The following is a 17,985-nucleotide window of genomic DNA, read 5'->3' on the forward strand; positions in this document are numbered from 1 at the left end:
TAAGCCGTCCACTTCTGGCGCTCATCCACAAATCTGCTTTCCTAGTAACATTTTCAACACTTTCTGTGTGAATAATACATGACTCATAACCACCCCATCATGCAGAATTATGCAGACGCCGCGTGTCTATGAATTTTTGCTGTACCTAATGAAGTGTCCCGTGAGAGTACCGGTTTTCCGTGACTCCCGCGGTGGAAACCGTCTCCGCGTCTTTGCAATGCTACGAAGCAGGCCGGCCAGGCAGATTGTCGTCTTTTTTTTTTTTTTTGCGAGCGGTGGCGACGGCTAGCGAAATCGAGGGCAGCCTGTGCGCCCCCCCCCCCCCCCCCCCCCCCCCCCCCCCCACAACACGTGCCCCCCGCCCCCTCTTTTGGGTTTTATCGGCGCGGTGTGGGAGAGCCGGTGGCGTCTCGTTGCGGTCGGTTAGCTATGCGGCGCGGGGCTGTTTATAGCTCGCCAAAATGCAGCGCGGCTTGGTCCCACTCAGCTCGGGGGGGGCACAAAAAAAAAACACACACACACACACACTCACCACAATCAAAACCTGTCATTAGAGCCAGTGCAACACACACACGCACGCACGCACACGTTGTAATTAGATGCAGTGACGCATTGCTCTCTGGCCCACTGTGAATTTACACCACAATATCAGCTCATAAATTGAACATGCTGGGACACAGTGTGATGACATCGTGCTTTTCAGTGTGCGCGTACGGGGGTGGGGTGGGGGGTGCACACGTTTAAACACACAGTCTGCATACAACTCTGAAAATAGACGAGGGAGACTCTCAGCCGCCGTATGGCCTGGATTTAGATGTGTGTATTAAAAAAAAAGAAAAAAAGGGAGGGTGCCGGGGGTGACTTCTGGACCTGCCTCGAGGGGTCTGGCCATGGGAGGGGGGGAGGGTTTTATTTAAGCGTGTGTTTTTCAAAGCCACGCTGGGTCTCGATAAGGCAGATGAAAGGAAAGTCGGGCGAGTAAGGGGGATGCACTGTGTTGGGCGGGGGGATGTCGAGCTGATTTTGAGGTCGTTTTGATGTTACGCAACACCTTTTGCGAGGAGTTAGCCCCTAGCCCCGCATCTCACCCCCAAAAACGATGGCGTTCTCTGGGAAAGGCAAAGGTTGCCCATAGCAACGGCCTTCATTGTGAAATCCTTGGATGGCACGCACACATGCACAGTGTTAGCATTTTTTTTTTTTTTGTAGTACTTTCACACTAACATATAGAGCTCTCATGAGTGGGTCATGCCAGGGTTAAGTTTGGGTCAAGTTTTGAACTGATCATCTGGTTTCAACTGGAAAAAACACTATGTGATGTCAGGCGCTACGTGATGTCAAGAATCTTTAATCCTTTACTCGGTCAACAGCCAATCAGATAATTCCATGTCAGTCCTGTTTCCCCACATGTCTAGCCACAGCCAATCCGATCAATTGACTGTCTATTAAAGCCAAACCGAGAAGGGCGTGTTTGTCGGATTATTACCTCTGTTCCTCTGGGCATCTCCGCAGTCCAAGGGGGCTTGGCGTCTCGTGATTCTCGATGCATTCTCGTTGTTTCTCGTCTTAGTCAAGTTGTTCTGCGCCCCTCGATGTTATGCGAATAAAGAGGTAAAATCGTATTTGTGTCTGCACTTTTGGGATCCAACCTCAGAATGTAACAAGAGCTCCCAACATGACATGGAGGGAAAAAAACTAAATAAAAAATAATAAATATAAAATACGAACCCTCTCACGGTACTGCTGTAAGTCACATCTCGCACATAGAAACTCACATTCAGACCAACCATCCAATCAGATTCCAGCTCCTGACATCAATGACAAGGCCACGCCCTTTTATGGCACACATTTAATACACGAATGCTACATTGTGTATTTGTTTACATTCTTTTTTTCTTTTTTTTTTTCAATACAGTCCTATTTTTTTCTTGATTAAAATAGGTAGAAAATGTATTTTTTTAAAAAGGAAATTAATTTACGAGCCTAGTCGTAGTACAAATTAAATTTAACGTCACTTTAGTTTATTTTTATTTTTAATCAGTTTATTTTGTGGACACAAATTAGCATCAATAACCTATATAGGTCATAATAATTTAAAAAAATAAAAAATAAAAAAAACAGACACCATGTGATGTCTGGGACTCTCTCACGCTCACACACAAAACAAGCGCGCCTCTTCCCAACAAGGTGCGCCCCCGCCGCGACGGAGTGCGGGGGCGCTCGGGTTTCCATCTTCCATTATGACTTTATTGGCTTTTAAAGGCATCGGGTTTCCTGCGTCTGGAAGCGGCGGGTGGGGGAGGAGCTTCTCCTCCATTTTCATGCTTGCACAATTAGCATCACACAAGCTAGCTGGGGCGCCCCCCCCCCCCTCACCAACACTGCCAACGACTCCCCCCCCTCCCGGGGAAAGATTTAGATTTGCCGGGGAGATAAAAAAAAAAAAGTGCGCTTTGGTCACATACGATTGAGTTTTCCAGCACCTCCAGCAAAACGCACAGCGTTTTTTTTTCTTTTTCTTTTTTCTTCCTTTTCACTTTTTTTTTCCAGCTAATTAGCAAATAAACTACCCGAAAGTTTGTGTGTGTAAATAGGCCATTTTAAGTGACAACACTGCAGTGCGTCATCAGCAATAAAAACACTTTTCTAACTCATCCTCGTTTTTTTTTTTTTTCTACATCATTAAAAGCCTCGCGATGCTCAATTTAAAGTTTGAATCTCAACTCCGGCCGTCCTTTTGCGCTTATGTTGGTTCACGCCCGTTTCAAAAACATGTTCACTGATTGGTTGCTTGTCTGTATGTGCTCTGTGATTGGCTGTCGAACAGTCGAGGGTGTAGAATGGAACAGCTATGAGCATTTTTGACTGATCCTTTTTTTATTTTTATTTTTTTTATTTTTGTTTTTGACTGATCCTATCCAAAAAAAAAAAGTGGACTTCTTGCTGTTCCTCAGTAAGGAAAAATCGATTCTGCAATATATTGCGATATTACGGCACACAATTCCTGTATCGATTCAATATGCGGCAGAATCAATATTTAAAGGGATACTTGACTCATTGAACAATTTTCAGCAGTGAAAAAATTAATATTTTATCTCGAATGAATTTGATAACTTTGTTATTTTTCATGTAGAATACCTATAAAAAGTAATTTTTCCACTTGCTGTCGACTGATGTCGACATCACCTGTGTTGAGGAAGTAATCATGGTTCACCTGTTTTCTGGGTTTGGTCAGCAAACTGAGCCATGATTGGTCGTCACCTACTTCCTTAGCACAGATGATGTCATAATCAGTCGACAGCAAGTAGAAAAATAATTGTACATGAAACATTAATTAATGTTAAAGACAAAATATTAACATTTTACTGCTGAAAATGGCTCAATAAGTCAAGTATCCCTTTAAACATCAATTTTTGATGGAAGTCGTCAACAAAAAATTTACTTAGGATTAGGGTGAACGCTTTAAGCATGGAAGAATGTTATATTAATGGAACATGAAGCCTGAATATTTGATTAGAATGCTGTTCAAACATGAAATAGATTGCAAGCTGTTTGACGTTTCGGTTCAATACATTATCATCCTAAATTTGAGTTGGAAAAAAAAAAATTCGTAAAATAATCGACTCAAAAATGAATCGGTATCAAATCGAATCGTGATACAGATCCAATCGCCAGATGCGAGGCAATTTACACATGCAAAACATTTTTTTTTTTTTTTGTGAATGTGTCAAGCAGAACGTTGACACGAACATATTTTACTTTTGTGACCCCTAAAACGTCAAAATAAACTAAAAAAAAAAAATGGATTCATCACATGACTTGAAGATCAGCAGCTTTTTTTTTGCACAGCATTTGTCGTCTTTTTCTCACAATCACGAACGCGCACTTTTCTAACGAACTGCTAATTCTTTGTTTGCAAGTTTGCAATTCTCTCCAGCGTAATCAATTACAAACAAAGCCAAATCTTTCATTTCTATTCGATAGCTCTTCTGATCTCAAATCTTTTCTCGTCACAAAAAAAAGTAAGGAAAAAAAAACTGAAGTAAATCCTTTTTACTGCAAGCCAAAATGTTGGACGACAACAAATATTTTTGCTCATTGTACGTTTTGTAAACGGCGAGCTATTAGCCTGCCCTGCGGTCATCCCGTGAGATCACAACACCGCTTCTCTGTGATCCTTTTTTCTGCTTTTTTTTTTTTTTTTCTTGATTTGATTTAAAGAAAAAAAAAAAATGCATAAATCAGGCTGACAAGTGAGCATTTGCGTTGTAAGACTTAGCGGCTCTGACGTCTCGCAAACCATCCGATCACGTTGGTTTTTTTTTGCTTTTCTGTCATCAGGGACAGACGTGGTCGCCCGTGGATGACGAAGGCTCGACGGCGGACGACTTCTACGACGACGAGGACCTCTACTCGGGATCCGGCTCCGGATGTAAGTGTGTGTGTGCGCTGTGCACACATGTGTGTGTGTGTGTGTGTGTGTGTTTCCACCGCCAGCTGCCGCCTTTCAATCTACTGACCCCCGAGACCTGCGCGAACCACTCGCCCGTCCCCCTTGCAACACACGGCGTCCCAACACGACACACACACACACAAAAAAAAAAACGCTTTCAAGGCACAATTACTGCAAACACGGACACGCCCTGGCAAAACCGGACCACCCTCCCCGAGATCTTATTTGCGCTAATCAGATTAAAGTCCACGCAGATTAGACCATCGCGCGCACCTATCTGGCGCACGGCATGTTGGCATTTGTCTGGCGTGCGTCGGAATTAGCCGCTTAGTCTAAAGCGCATTGCCGTAATTGGGCCTGATGTTCTGATCTGCGCTACTAGCATGCGACGCTCGTCATGAATGGAACGCAGAGGAGATAGTTTCGTTCTTGGGCGCGAGGAATACATCACTCAAAAAAAATAAAATAAATAAATAACAGAGTAGTTGACTACCAGCTGAGATCCTGGATTTGTTGATTTGCTGTCTAAAGAAGTTGAAGAATGAATTACAGCCAGCTACAAAAAACAAACGGCTAATTGTAAATAAATAAACTATCCAAAAAAAAAACCTCATAAGTTGAATTTTATTGATTAGTTAAAATATTACATATATAACAAGCAATAAAATGTATAATTTAAATTAGTTGAAAGTTATACTCACTAATGTTGTCCTCCGGTCCAGTGGGGGCGCTAAAGTGCAAAGCAAACTTGCTGCAATGATGTATTTTAAACTGCAAAGTTTTCAGTCATGCAAGTAAGAAATCAAATCAAAACGACAGCAAAAATTATGTCAGAAAGTTGAATCCAGATCTGATCCAGATTGCAATGTAAACGATGCCCTGGAAACAGTATTTAACTCATTCACTCGCTGCCATTTTCACATTTCGCAACCCCATTCACTCCCTGTTTGAATGGATTTTGACTGATTTTTGCAAGGCCCACAGAATATTGTGTTCTATTGCTAGAAAAACATGGAACCTATCAAAAGAAAGATTAAAGTCTCTTCTTTCATTAGGGAAAAAAAAGTATATCTGTTTGCATTTTGCAGCAATTAGCATTAGAATATAGCAAAGTTTCATCATTATTCAAAAATCTATTAAGAATTGTGAGTCATTGACCTTTTTTTCTACATGGTCCTGGTTGATCTCCTTTACTCTTCAGCCATCTGCTGGCCAGTTGTGTAATAACTACCATTTCTTCAAACCTTTCTTTGCAGTTGAGAGGCTGCATCAAAACTTTCTGTATGCTCTAGCATAAAAAAAACAAAACGTACGTCTTTGCGACACGAGCGCGTATTTATTCGTTTTTCTTTGAGCAAATGAGTTAATAAACTTAATCTTACGTGGCAGTTTAATAAAGCCTCAGTGGAAGTTTGCACAGTTTATGTCCTGACCGAAGTGTTGAGGCATGTTTGAAATTTGAGTTTCCACAATGATGAATAAAAGCTTCATACTAGATGCCTCCGCATAATCGGCTTAGCAGTTTTTGCGTATTGTCCGTGTGCCAACAAATGGAAACGCACTCAACTAAAAACAGAGCCTCCTTTGGTGGAGGTAATGAGAGCGGCGGCAGTGGAAACAGCCGCCTGGAAAATTGCTTCAACTCCACCGGTGATGATACGGATCAGTCCGGCAGCGGCTTCGCCTCGTCTTGGTTTTTGACAGGGTCTCCATTGTCGGAGTCCATTTTTGTAATATCCTCTGCTGCCCGCATGCCTTTTGTGAGCCCACATTCAATTTGCTCCCCTTTCAAGCGCCGCTCAAACGCAATGAAAGGTACGCGGGGAAAATTAATCTCCTCTCTGCACTTGTTTAATACTCAAAAGCGCCTTTCCCGCCGCACTCTGCCTCGTGGCGTTGCCGCACTTGTACTTCATGCCTCAGTCATCGCGGGAAACTGTCGACAGTGGATTATGACAAAGCTGTGGACCGGCTGAGATAACATTAGTGTGCGTGTTTATTTAGTCTTTGCTCAATTTTTATAGTACTGCGAAAGACAAGGGGGAAAATATGTGCTAGGAAATGAGCAAAACGCATTCAAATTTCACATCCTGCCTGTTCAATAAAGTTCATTTCGAGCAGCCGGCTCTGCTTCGTGTCAATAAAGTTTCATTCAAATGTCCCCCTTGACTTCTCACTACTTTTACATAAAGTTATTTTCAATAGTCCACCTCTCTTTTGAATAAAGTTCTATTTAAATGTCCTTCCCAAGTTACATTCAAATGTCGCACTCTCCTTTTCAATAAAGTTTTGTTTGTTTGTACACGCTTCTTTTACCTGCCCAAGTTGTAAATAAAGTTGTAAAAGTAAAATCTCATTCAAGTGACATGCTCCCTCATAACTTTTGTAATAGTTTACATTTGAATATCCCACCTAAAAATGTTGTGCTCTGCTTCTCAATAAAGTTACATTCAAATGACCCCCTCTTTTTAAAAAAACAGTACATTGGAATGTCCTACTCTCCTTTTCCAACAAGGTTACATTTTTATCTTATCTTCTCAATAAAGTTTTATTTGAATATCCCACTCTCCTTTTCAATAAAGTTTTGTTTGTTTTTACACACTTCTTCTATCTGCCTAAGTTGTCAATAAACTTTTGTACGAGTTACATTCGAATATATTGCCACCTTACTTACCAATAAAGTTACCTAAAATGTTATGCTCTTCCATCTCAATAAAGCAATATTTGAATTTGTCACTCTCCTTTTCAATATGTTGTATTCTAAATTTAACTTCCTGCTTTTATTATTGCTGCCTTTTCAATACATTTGAATGTTCCACTCTACCTCTCATCAATAAAGTTCTCTCTGTTCAATAAAGTTACATTCAAATATCTATTTATTTATTTATTTTTTCTTCCTTTTTTCAGTTCCCGACATCAGTGTGAGGCCAACGTCAGTGTCCGTAACCTTCACCACAGAGGACCCCATCCCCCAGTCCACCACCCAGGCCACCAGCCCCGCACCCTCGGCCGCACCAGCGGCCGAGCCCAGCGCCGACCCAGACCCCGCCGTCGCCATCACCGTGGCCGCCACCACCACCACCGCCGCCGCCACCACCGCCGCCACCACCGCCGCCTCCACCGCCGCCTCCTCCGCCGCCACCACCCTCCTGCCGACGGAAACAGACGGGGAGAGCGGCGCCTTCTGGGAACTGGAGTTGGAGAAGGAGAAGCAGCAGGAGAGGGAGCGAGAGCGGGAACGCGAGCGGGAGCGGGTTCGAGAGATGGAACGGCAACGGGAGAGGGAGCGGGAACGGGAGCGGGAGAGAGAACGGGAGCGAGAGCGGCAACGAGAGAGGGAGAGGGAGCGGGAGCTGGAGCGCATACAGGCCGCCGCCGCTGCCCAGACCACCGCCGCCCCGAAATCATCGGCTCCCGTCGTGGAGGTGACCACCGTAACGCCCACCCAGGAAGAAGAAGAAGAAGAGGACGTTTACCTGTCGCCGGAGCCCACGTCTGTCTACCCTGCGTTGGACGTGGACGTCACCACGGAGGAGGACGCGTCCACCACGGAGGAGCCCACCACCAGCGCCCAGCCTCCCACCACCACCACCGTCAAGACCAGGTTCCCCTTCAGGCCCCGGGTTCCCGTGGCGACCACCACGCTCAGGGTGCCCACGGAGAGAAGCACACGCCCACAACAGCCAACGACCACGCAGGTGAGAGCCCAAAAATGCAAAACATGCTTCATCAATTTTTGGCTTTATCAGCACAAGTTACTGTTTTTTATTTTATGTACCAGTTCCCTTCGACAATTTTTGATAAATCATTTAATTCCCCTCAGGTTATGTTTTGTTATTCTTCGTTTAAATTATAATATTCTGATACAATTTTTCAATAAATATTTTTCATGGCTATTTTTTTAAATAGACAATTTGTTTTAGTTATTTTTTTTCTTCAGGGTTTTATGAAAATATTATTATACACACATTAACTATAATATTTTTTAGATTTTTATATTTAATTTTTGGTCAAAATATTTGATGATATCATCTAAAATTATCCAGATTAAAAATTTACCGTTATTACCGACAAGTAATATTTTCAAATATGAATATTTGATAACAGCACCCCAAATTGTCTACGTAAATAATATATATTTATGAACATACCTTGTAATACAAAAAAAAACAAGAATTTTCCCTGTAATTTTGTTTCTGAATATTTGATGTTACCATTCAAAATCCGAATAAAAACATTTTTTTAGTTATTGAAAAAAAATATATACTGTATATAAACCACCCCAAATTAATTGTCTTGATATGTGGACGCACACTTTTTAAATGCAAATTTCCATTCATGAGGGGGGTTCAAAAACACCCCAAAAAATTCATGCAATTTTTTTGCACATTTTTGATGACATCCGTTGAAGATGAACCAAATTAAATGCAAAATCCTTCCTGGAAAAAGAAGGGGGGGAGGGACATTTATCTGAAATAAATGCATGTAAACCAAATTTAACCTGGCTCTGATCCAGATTAGATTTAGTAACAATGTAAAGAGTCTTAGAGTTGTGTCGACCTTTAAACTTAAGTGGAGGTCAAACATCTGAGCGCTTACCCTGCGAAAAAAAAAAAGTGGCCTTTTAAAAATAGACTTCTTCGAATTTTAACAGATGCAACTATTAAAAAAAAAAAAAAAAAAAAAAAAAAGTCTGAGCGAAAGTGAATAAATAAACACAAGTTCCTTCAAGGAGCAACAAATTGAGATCATTCAGGCCTGGGCTGCTCCCGGAAGGCCTCAAATATATCCTTGTATATATTTCAGGATATACTTTCATGTGTACGCTTCTCTGTCATTACCCAAATCCGCCAGCTGTGCGCGGTCGTCGCGGCCAAAAAAGTGCACACGCGCGCATAAACGCACACACACACTGGCACCTTTTGTGTTCACCACTGAAGCTCTCCAACAAAAGTCACTTCTTCCATCACCACAAAACGGATCTTGGTGCCAGAGATAACGAGATGCACACGCTTGTGAGAGGCATCAAACATGATTGATTTTTTTTTTTTTTTTTTTTTTGCGATCCTTTATAAATGGGATTCTGCGTGTGGGGTGGGCGTGAGTGTAATGCAAAATGTCTTTGTTGTCAAGAACCGCCTTTGCAAGAACGTTACATTAATAGAACAAAGGCGTTTTTATTTTGCCATTCCAATCTGGAATGGCGACAAACAACATTAAAAAGCTGCGAGCAGCCGTCAGCGAGCGAGCGAGCGCCCACTCTTTTTTTTTTTTTTTTTTTTTTTTCTCCCGGTGAATCCTCGAAAATAATCAGAAAAGCGACGCTCAAATGTTTTGCAATTTAGGAGAACTGAAGCTCGTTTGAGGGAATTCGCCAGTATGAAAGCGGGAATTTTGTCCATTTGAAAGCAAGATGGCTGACTTTGTTTCGTACATCCTGCTCAGATTGGCCTGATTTTGTGTTGATTGGTAAAAACTTTCATTATGATTTAGAGCAGCACGGGAAGACATTCAAGGGGGTATGTGAGATTTTAAAATATATTTTAAAAGTATAGTTAAAGTTTTTTATTAGATTTTATCATCATTATTATTATATTTTATTGTTTTTATATTTCTAAAATATATGTTCATAAAATATTTTTTTCTATATTCAGTAGGCTATTTAATTTTAGTGTCATAAAAAAAAAAAACAGCATCTCCCCCATACCAGAATGGTTTGACCCAACTTGTCACATGCCACCGAGAATCACCTGTCAATCGCTTGAAAGCGTTATTTAAAATTCAGTTTTTTCTTTACTATGATCCCAAAAGATGACACTTTAGGTTGATAATATTTTTTTTAAATAATTAAATTATTATTATTTTTTAATTATAGTTCTTTTTTTTTTCCAAATGGTTCAAGAGACAAAAGAAATTGCACTTGGTTTCATTATTATCATTATTATTATTATTATCATTATTATTATTATTTAGTTTTCTTCATTCAGAAATGCTTTGCGCTGGTTAGGGTGTACTTGGCTCAAAAAAAATATTTCATAGGAAATATGTCACTGAAAAAAGGTTGAGAACCATTTTGATTCAGAAAGTAGAGAAAAACAAAACAAAGAAAAAGGCCGAAATTGAACAGGAAGTCAGCCATTTTGTTTTGATGTACCTACTAACTGTTAAAAGGGAAGGGAATTCACCCAAAAAAAAAAAAAAAGTCCCAATCATAATGATATTAGACAGATGCTAAACTGTCAGGATTTTCTTGCCTATGTCAATAAGCACAAAGTTGGATGATAATTTCGAGGAGTCTCCAGGAAAATAATATGAGTGCAAGGCCATACGCTTTTCCGACCGCCTTTTAATACTTGACAGACTCGACTGTATTTGTTTAAGTTTGGAAATATGGAATAACTTTCCACCGATGGGGAACACAAAGGGACTCGTTGTTCCCGGTGGAAAGGTCCTAAAGTCCACTTCCTGTCCCCACGCAGGCACGCGCGGAGGAGGGCAACAACGAGCTGGCCGCCGTCGGCCCCAGCGGGGACTTCGAGATCCGCGACGACCAGCGCAACGACCTGGGCCGCGGCGCGGCGCCCGAGGATCCCGACCTGGCCGGCAACACGGTGGACGGCGGCAGCTCGGCCGCGCAGCTGCCGCAGAAGAACATCCTGGAGAGGAAGGAAGTCTTGATAGGTTGGTCTTGTCTCTTTTTTTTTTTTTTTTTGGGCCTTGGAAGCACCTGGAAGCAATTTAGCCCGTTTTCATCGAGTGGCGCCGTTTGCGTTCACTTCTCCGGTGTTAAAACTTTTTGAAAATTCAGCCCCTGAAGCCAGCTTCACGCAGCAACGTGAAATTTGGTCAGCGCGTCTGTGAGGAGTAGACCCACAAAAAAGTCTCAAGAACCATGCCTGTAAAGTCACATGTAGTTGGCCGTTTTGGGGGTTTTGTGCAGCCATGTTAGGGACCATTTTGCTAATTTCTTGGTGTCCTTTAAAGACAAACTAGTTAAAAAAAATTCAGCCCCTGAAGCCAGTTTCACTGAGCAACATGAAATTTAGTCAGCACGTCTGTGAAGAGTAGACCCACAAAAAAGTCTCAAGAACCATGCCTGTAAAGTCACATGTAGTTGGCCGTTTTGGGGGTTTTGTGCAGCCATGTTAGGGACCATTTAGCTAATTTCTTGGTGTCCTTTAAAGACAAACTAGTTAAAAAAAATTCAGCCCCTGAAGCCAGTTTCATTTAGCAACATGAATTTTGGTCAGCACATCTATCATGAGTAGACCCACAAAAAAGTCTCAAGAACCATGCCTGTAAAGTCACATGTAGTTGGCCGTTTTGGGGGTTTTGCGCAGCCATGTTAGGACCATTTTGCCAATTTCCTGGTGTCCTTTAAAGACAAACGAGTTAAAAAAATTTCAGCCCCTGAAGCCAGTTTCACTGAGCAACATGAAATTTAGTCAGCACGTCTGTGAAGAGTAGACCCACAAAAAAGTCTCAAGAACCATGCCTGTAAAGTCACATGTAGTTGGCCGTTTTGGGGGTTTTGTGCAGCCATGTTAGGGACCATTTTGCTAATTTCCTGGTGTCCTTTAAAGACAAACTAGTTAAAAAAAATTCAGTCCCTGAAGCCAGTTTCATTTAGCAACATGAATTTTTGTCAGCACGTCTCTCAGGACTAGACCCACAAACAAGTCATTCATTTCCTGGTGCCCTTCAAAGACAAACTCGTTGAAAAATTCAGCCCTTAAATCCAGTTTCATGGAGCAACATGTGATTTGGTCGATGTCTATCATGTGTAGACCACGTCGTCTTCAAGTTTTTTTGTCCAATTGCTGCCATTTTGGACCCATGTATGCTAGCTAGACAAATGATTGAAGCTAAATAGTAAAGAATGCCAATTTTTGCTGTTGCGTGTGGGCCGAGTATGGCAGCAAAATGTGCCGATTCCCCATGAAATGTCATTTAATTGAATACGCTTCCCCCCGTTGTACATCTAATAAAGATTATCGATTGGAATCCAATTTGAAGAACAGTGACCTCCATTGGAACGAAACGCGCAGCTTGAAAGCTCCCCATTTTCCACTTCCCACCCGTGTCGGCCCTCCTCCGTCGTCTCCCAAAGAGGTTTCGACTCGAGCGTAGCCGAGGAGATTCCAACTGGTCTGACCTTTTTATGTCTCTTGCAGCCATTCTGATTGGTGGACTGCTGGCTGTGGTTTTTGCTGATTTCCTGGTCACCGGTAAAAAGCAGGAGGCAACAGACTTGAGGCTAGACTAGCCCATGCGTGTGCGTGTGTCCTTGTGCTTGTTAGGAATACAAAGCTTAGCAGTCCTCCTATCCTGTGCTTGTAGAAGTCCGCCCTCGTTAACAAATCTTTTATTGTCTGTTTATAAAAAAAAAAAAATAAGGCTGACGGGCCCAGCTGCAACAAACATCAGCCACGTGCTGAGCCCAAGCAAAAGTTCCAGACAAAGAGTCTTTTCTCTCTTTTTTTTTTTTTTTTTTGGAACCAATTAGTTTAACGTCGTTTCCTCAGCTATTAGATGAGCACACGTTAGTCCATCACATGCCGTCAAGTGTTCCCACAAGGCTGCAAACGGTTCTGGCTACGTCGCATTTTGCTCCGTTTTCACTTCGGGCCCCAACGTTTTTGTCCATTGTCACTTGCCGTAGAGGTATGATGAGCATGTGTCCCAATACTTTTGCTGATTTTCACTAGCTGTCAATATATATTTGGGAGTCATTTTCACTTCCTGAATGAACACAAAAAAATGAGACAGGCAGTGAAAATTGATTGATTGAAATATTTGATGGACAAAAGTATTGGGACGTGAAGTCAAAATAGACCAAAAAATATTGAGATGGAGTTAAAATGGACAAAAGTATTGGGACACGTGGCCATCATTCCTACAGGAAGCATATAATAATCATTACACACAGGAAGTAAAAAATTGACCAAAATATTTGGACTTGTTGAGAGAATGGACAAAAATATTGAGACAGAAAATGAAACTGGAACAAAATATTAGAGCAGGAAGTAAAAATGGACCCAAATATCAGGACAGGAAGTGAATATGGACAAAAAAAAAATTGGGACAGTAAGGTGAAATAAACTGAAGTATTGGGTCACCTGGTTGTGCAATTAATCAAAATTCAATTACAATTTCAATTATCGCACACCACAATTACAAAATCAGCATAAATGTGAAAAAAAAGCAAAAAAAGATTAATACTATTTTTTAGTTGTTTAAATTTAAATGTTTGCACCTTTTTTAATTTTTAAAATAACTATTTTGTTTCATCCGAAGGTAACTTGCATATTTATAGTGTTTCAAAGAATTTTATTTGTCTTCATTTTTTTTTATTTTTTTTTTTATGTTTAAACATTTTCTTGTTTTCTACCAAAAAATAAAGTGCACAAGTAGCACTTTATCTTCAAGTTTTTGCCAACATAAATAAATAAATAAATAAATAGATATTATTATAAATTTTGTTTGGTCAAAAAAATTACATAATTATAGTGTTTCTATATTTTAATTGGTTTGAGTATTTATATATTTTGAACATTTTCTTGTTTTGTACCGAAAAATAAATAATGATTTGAATAATCAGGATTTCAATTATTGCCAAAATAATTGTGATTATTATTTTGTACGTGATTATTATTTATTATAATACTATATAATAATAATGTGTGTGAAAATAATATAATACATATAAAATATTTATTCTAATTAAATAACATTTATTATAATTATTTTGTGATTATTATTTATTTATTTATTTTATTTTATTTATTATTATTGCCAAAATTGTTAGGAAAAGATGTGTGACCGTATTTGAAAATTGGATAAAAACATTTCGAAAGAAATTGAAAAGTTTTTGAACAAGAAGTGTGAAAAGACACCAAAAAATTTTTGGTTATCGAATGACAATGCGCAAAAATATTGGGCCAGGCGGCCATGACACTTCCAGAAACCATTTCAACTTCCTGTCTCAATACTTTTTTTTTTTTTTTAACCAATGGAATGAGTTCCCTTGAGTCACATGACACCTCGAGACTAAAAATGCCCCGCCCCCCTTTGTGTGTGTGTCTGTGTTTGTCATCAGCGGTCATCGTGGGCGGCGTGGTGGGCGCCCTGTTCGCCGCCTTCCTGGTCATGCTGCTGGTGTACCGCATGAAGAAGAAGGACGAGGGCAGCTACACGCTGGAGGAGCCCAAGCAGGCCACCGTCACCTACCAGAAGCCGGACAAGCAGGAGGAGTTTTACGCGTAACCCGCCGCCGCCTGCCACCAGCCACCGCCAATCTGACGCCAAACCTCCTCTTCCTCTTCCTCTTCCTCTTCCTCTTCCTCCACATCGCTTTTACAAACCCCTCCCCCCTTCTCGTCCTCTCGTCTGCCAACCACGAGAGCGCCTTTTTTTGCGGACTTGGAACTTTCTTTTCAATGAAAGTGTGGGAAAAGGGGACAAAAACAACAAAGGAAAAATATTCTTGGAAAAAAAACAAAAAAAAACATTTTTTTTCAATGTTATTAATATTCTCTTGTTCTGTATGTGACGACGATATGATTATTTTGTAAGAAAACATCCAAACGAAACACGTTTGTGTGTGACGGCGTCTAAAGAGAAAAAAAAAAAAAAAAAAGTACCCTTGAGTTTTTAGCGAAAAAAGCCAAAAAGTGAGAGGAGAGGAGACGAGGCAAGGTACGAGAAATCTGATTGGTCGCTCAGAGCCTGGGGTCGAAAGGAAAGGTCTCGCCGGTGCCTTCCGTCCTTCTGATAACACACACGCGCGCGCGCGCGCACACGCACTCACAGGTGGCTGCGACCGCTCGCTCTGTGCTCGGCCAATCAGAAGGCGGCACGTCCGGCCCTCTCGTCGCTGTACAAAGACGGTTCCAAATAATCTACAATATATCCATCAATGTTTTGGCCTGGATGGTTGAATTATTATCATAATAATAATAATAATAATAATAATAACAAATAATGCTGTATTGATAATAATACTTAAGAGGATGTGTATTTAGCTGTTTAAAACAAAAAGTTTATATGTAAATATCAGCGTTTTCCTTTTCTGGCATCACTAATCATCTGCATGAGCATTTAAAATTTTTTTTTGTTTTTTTTAATTTATCTGTCATCACTTTAGATGAGCTGTGCTCTCATCTCTCTCACAAACACACGCACAAACACAACTTTCTGCGCCAATATTTTTCTCCGTTTTTACTTGTGGTCCTAATATTTTTTGTCTATTTTCATATAGTAGCCCATTTTTTTATTAGTATTGTTTGTTTTTTTTGTAAATTTAATTTTGATTTCCTGTCTCAATATTTTTGGTCCATTTTTACCTGTGGTCCTAATAATATTGTCTATTTTCATATAGTAGCCCCCCCCCTTTTTTTTTTTTTTTCTTTGAAAATTTAATTTTCACTTCCTGTCCCCATACTTTTTGTCCATTGTCCCAATATTTTGGTCCTTTTTTTTTGTGTGTGTGTAAATTTTATTTTTATTGCCTGTCCCAATATTTTGGTCCTTCTTCTTTTTTTTTGGGTCCATTTTGAGTACCTGTCTCTATACTTTTGTCCATTGTCCCAATAATTTGGTCCTCCTTTTTTTTTTATATATATATATATATAAATTGTATAAGTGTCCCAATACTTTTAACTTTCTTCTTCCTGTCCCGACATTTTACACACACACGCACACCCGCGCACACACACACGTACACCCGCGTGTAATGCAATACTGTGGATGAATCACACGGTCGTGGCTCTCTTCCCATCAGCCCGTTTTGTTGTTGTTGTTGTTGTTGTTGTTGTTGTTTTGTTTTGTTTTTTTAAATCTCTTGGTTTTAGCCATCAGTTGCCGCTCGGTTTGAACCCGTGCCACCCTCAACTGTCATGTTTGCATGACTCTCATTTACCTGCACAGGAGGAGGAGGGAGGTGGGGAGGGGGGAGGGGGGGGGGGTCAGGTTTGTGTTTGTGAGGTGGGGTGGGGGTGCTTCTATCTAAGAGATTGTAACCGCGCCAGTGCGACTGGGCTAGTAGCTTCTTATACTCAGTACTGTAGATAAAACAAAAACAAAACAAAAAAACAAGCATGGGAGTCCAAACTATATTAGTGTGTGTTTGAGAGAGCGTGTGTGTGTGTGTGTGTGTGTGTCTGTGTGAGGTGGTGAACTGTGTTAGCCTTCTCCAGCAATTCTCACGCTCTTCCACAGACAGGTGACACTTGGTTCACAGGTGTGTGTGCGCGTGGACTGCTCATCTGAAAATGCTACTCGCGTGTGATAAATGTGTGTGAAAGAGAGAGAGGGAGGATGTGAGAGATTTCTGTAAGAAAGAGAAGTGTGAGAGATTTGTGTGTGTTATACAAAGATGTGCTAGGTATGCAATAACTATGAGATAGGTGAATGTGTGAGAGTAAAAAAAGCAGAGATGTGTGTGTGAGAGGAATGTGTGTCAAAAAGAAGTACGTGTGTGGCATGAGAGAAGTGTCTGTTTGTGTGAGAGAGTGCGCAAAAGATGTGGAAAAGAAGGCGTGAGAATAAATGTATGAGATTTGTGTGTGTTAGACAAAGATGTGATAAGTATGCAGTAACTATGAGATGGGTGAATGTGTGAGAGTAAAAAAAAAATAGAGGTGTTTATGTTCCTGTGAGAGAGAAATATGTCCAAGTGAGAGGAATGTGTGTCAAAAAGAAATGCGTGTGTGGCATGAGAGAAGTGTCTGTTGTGTGTGAGAGAGAGTGCAAAAGATGTGGAAGGAATGTGTGAGAGTAAATGAATGAGAGGGTGTGCCCAAGTGAGAGAAATGTGAGGGATATATGTCAGAGAAAGAGAAGTGTGAGAGGTGTGAATGTGAGAGGCAAATATGCGTGAGTAAAATGTATGAGCTTTGTGTGAGGGGGGCGGGGGGATGTTTTCGAGTGAGATTTGTGAGAGACAAATATGCGTGAGTAATATGGAGAAATGTTCGTGTGAGAGGGATGTGAGAGAGATGGGGGAGATGTGTGAGATGTGTATCTGGACTCATGTGAGAAAGATGTTATGAGAGATGTACTTCATCTCATCCTGACACAAGAGTGTGCGAGAGATGTGTGCGTTTGTGTGTCTCCACCTGCCACTTGCATATGTGTGTGAGAGCACCTCATTTGAACCCGACACTTGGAAGTTTCTGTGCGCGTGTGTTTCACCTGAGTATGTCACAGTTGAATATAAAGTGCACTGACCGTGGTGTGCGTGTGTGAGAGTGTGTTTGCTTGCTCACAACAGAATGTCTCTCTCACGCACGCATGCGCGCATACGCATATGCCGAGCGCGCCACACGGCGCCTGCGCGCATGGCGGAGATGACGTAAACACGTGTTGTCTTTTCTAAAGTGACTCTGTCTCAAAATTGTGCGTGTGTTTGTCGCCGAGCGTGAGTGCGCGTGCGCGCGCGCGCGAGGCCGACGGAGGCGACACGACTTCTACGTTTGCTGTTCTCATTCCTGTTTTTTATACATTTGCATTTTTTTAAAAGGCTGAGTTCT

At 41.1% G+C, this 17,985-nt stretch overlaps 1 protein-coding gene across 1 annotated transcript in view; it reads left to right on the forward strand.

Annotated features, from left to right (window-relative positions):
• Positions 1-17,235, forward strand: part of sdc3 (syndecan 3) — a 44,033-nt gene extending 26,798 nt beyond the window's left edge. Inside the window, exons 2-5 of the mRNA XM_077507119.1 lie at positions 4,342-4,432; positions 7,361-8,151; positions 10,933-11,134; positions 14,553-17,235. Coding sequence (XP_077363245.1) covers positions 4,342-4,432; positions 7,361-8,151; positions 10,933-11,134; positions 14,553-14,719 — 1,251 coding nt within the window. The 3' untranslated portion in view covers positions 14,720-17,235. The remainder of the gene's footprint in view (positions 1-4,341; positions 4,433-7,360; positions 8,152-10,932; positions 11,135-14,552) is intronic.
• Positions 17,236-17,985: the final 750 nt, after the last annotated feature.

This window comes from Festucalex cinctus, chromosome 19 (genome assembly GCF_051991245.1).
Source record: "Festucalex cinctus isolate MCC-2025b chromosome 19, RoL_Fcin_1.0, whole genome shotgun sequence".
NCBI lineage: Eukaryota > Metazoa > Chordata > Actinopteri > Syngnathiformes > Syngnathidae > Festucalex > Festucalex cinctus.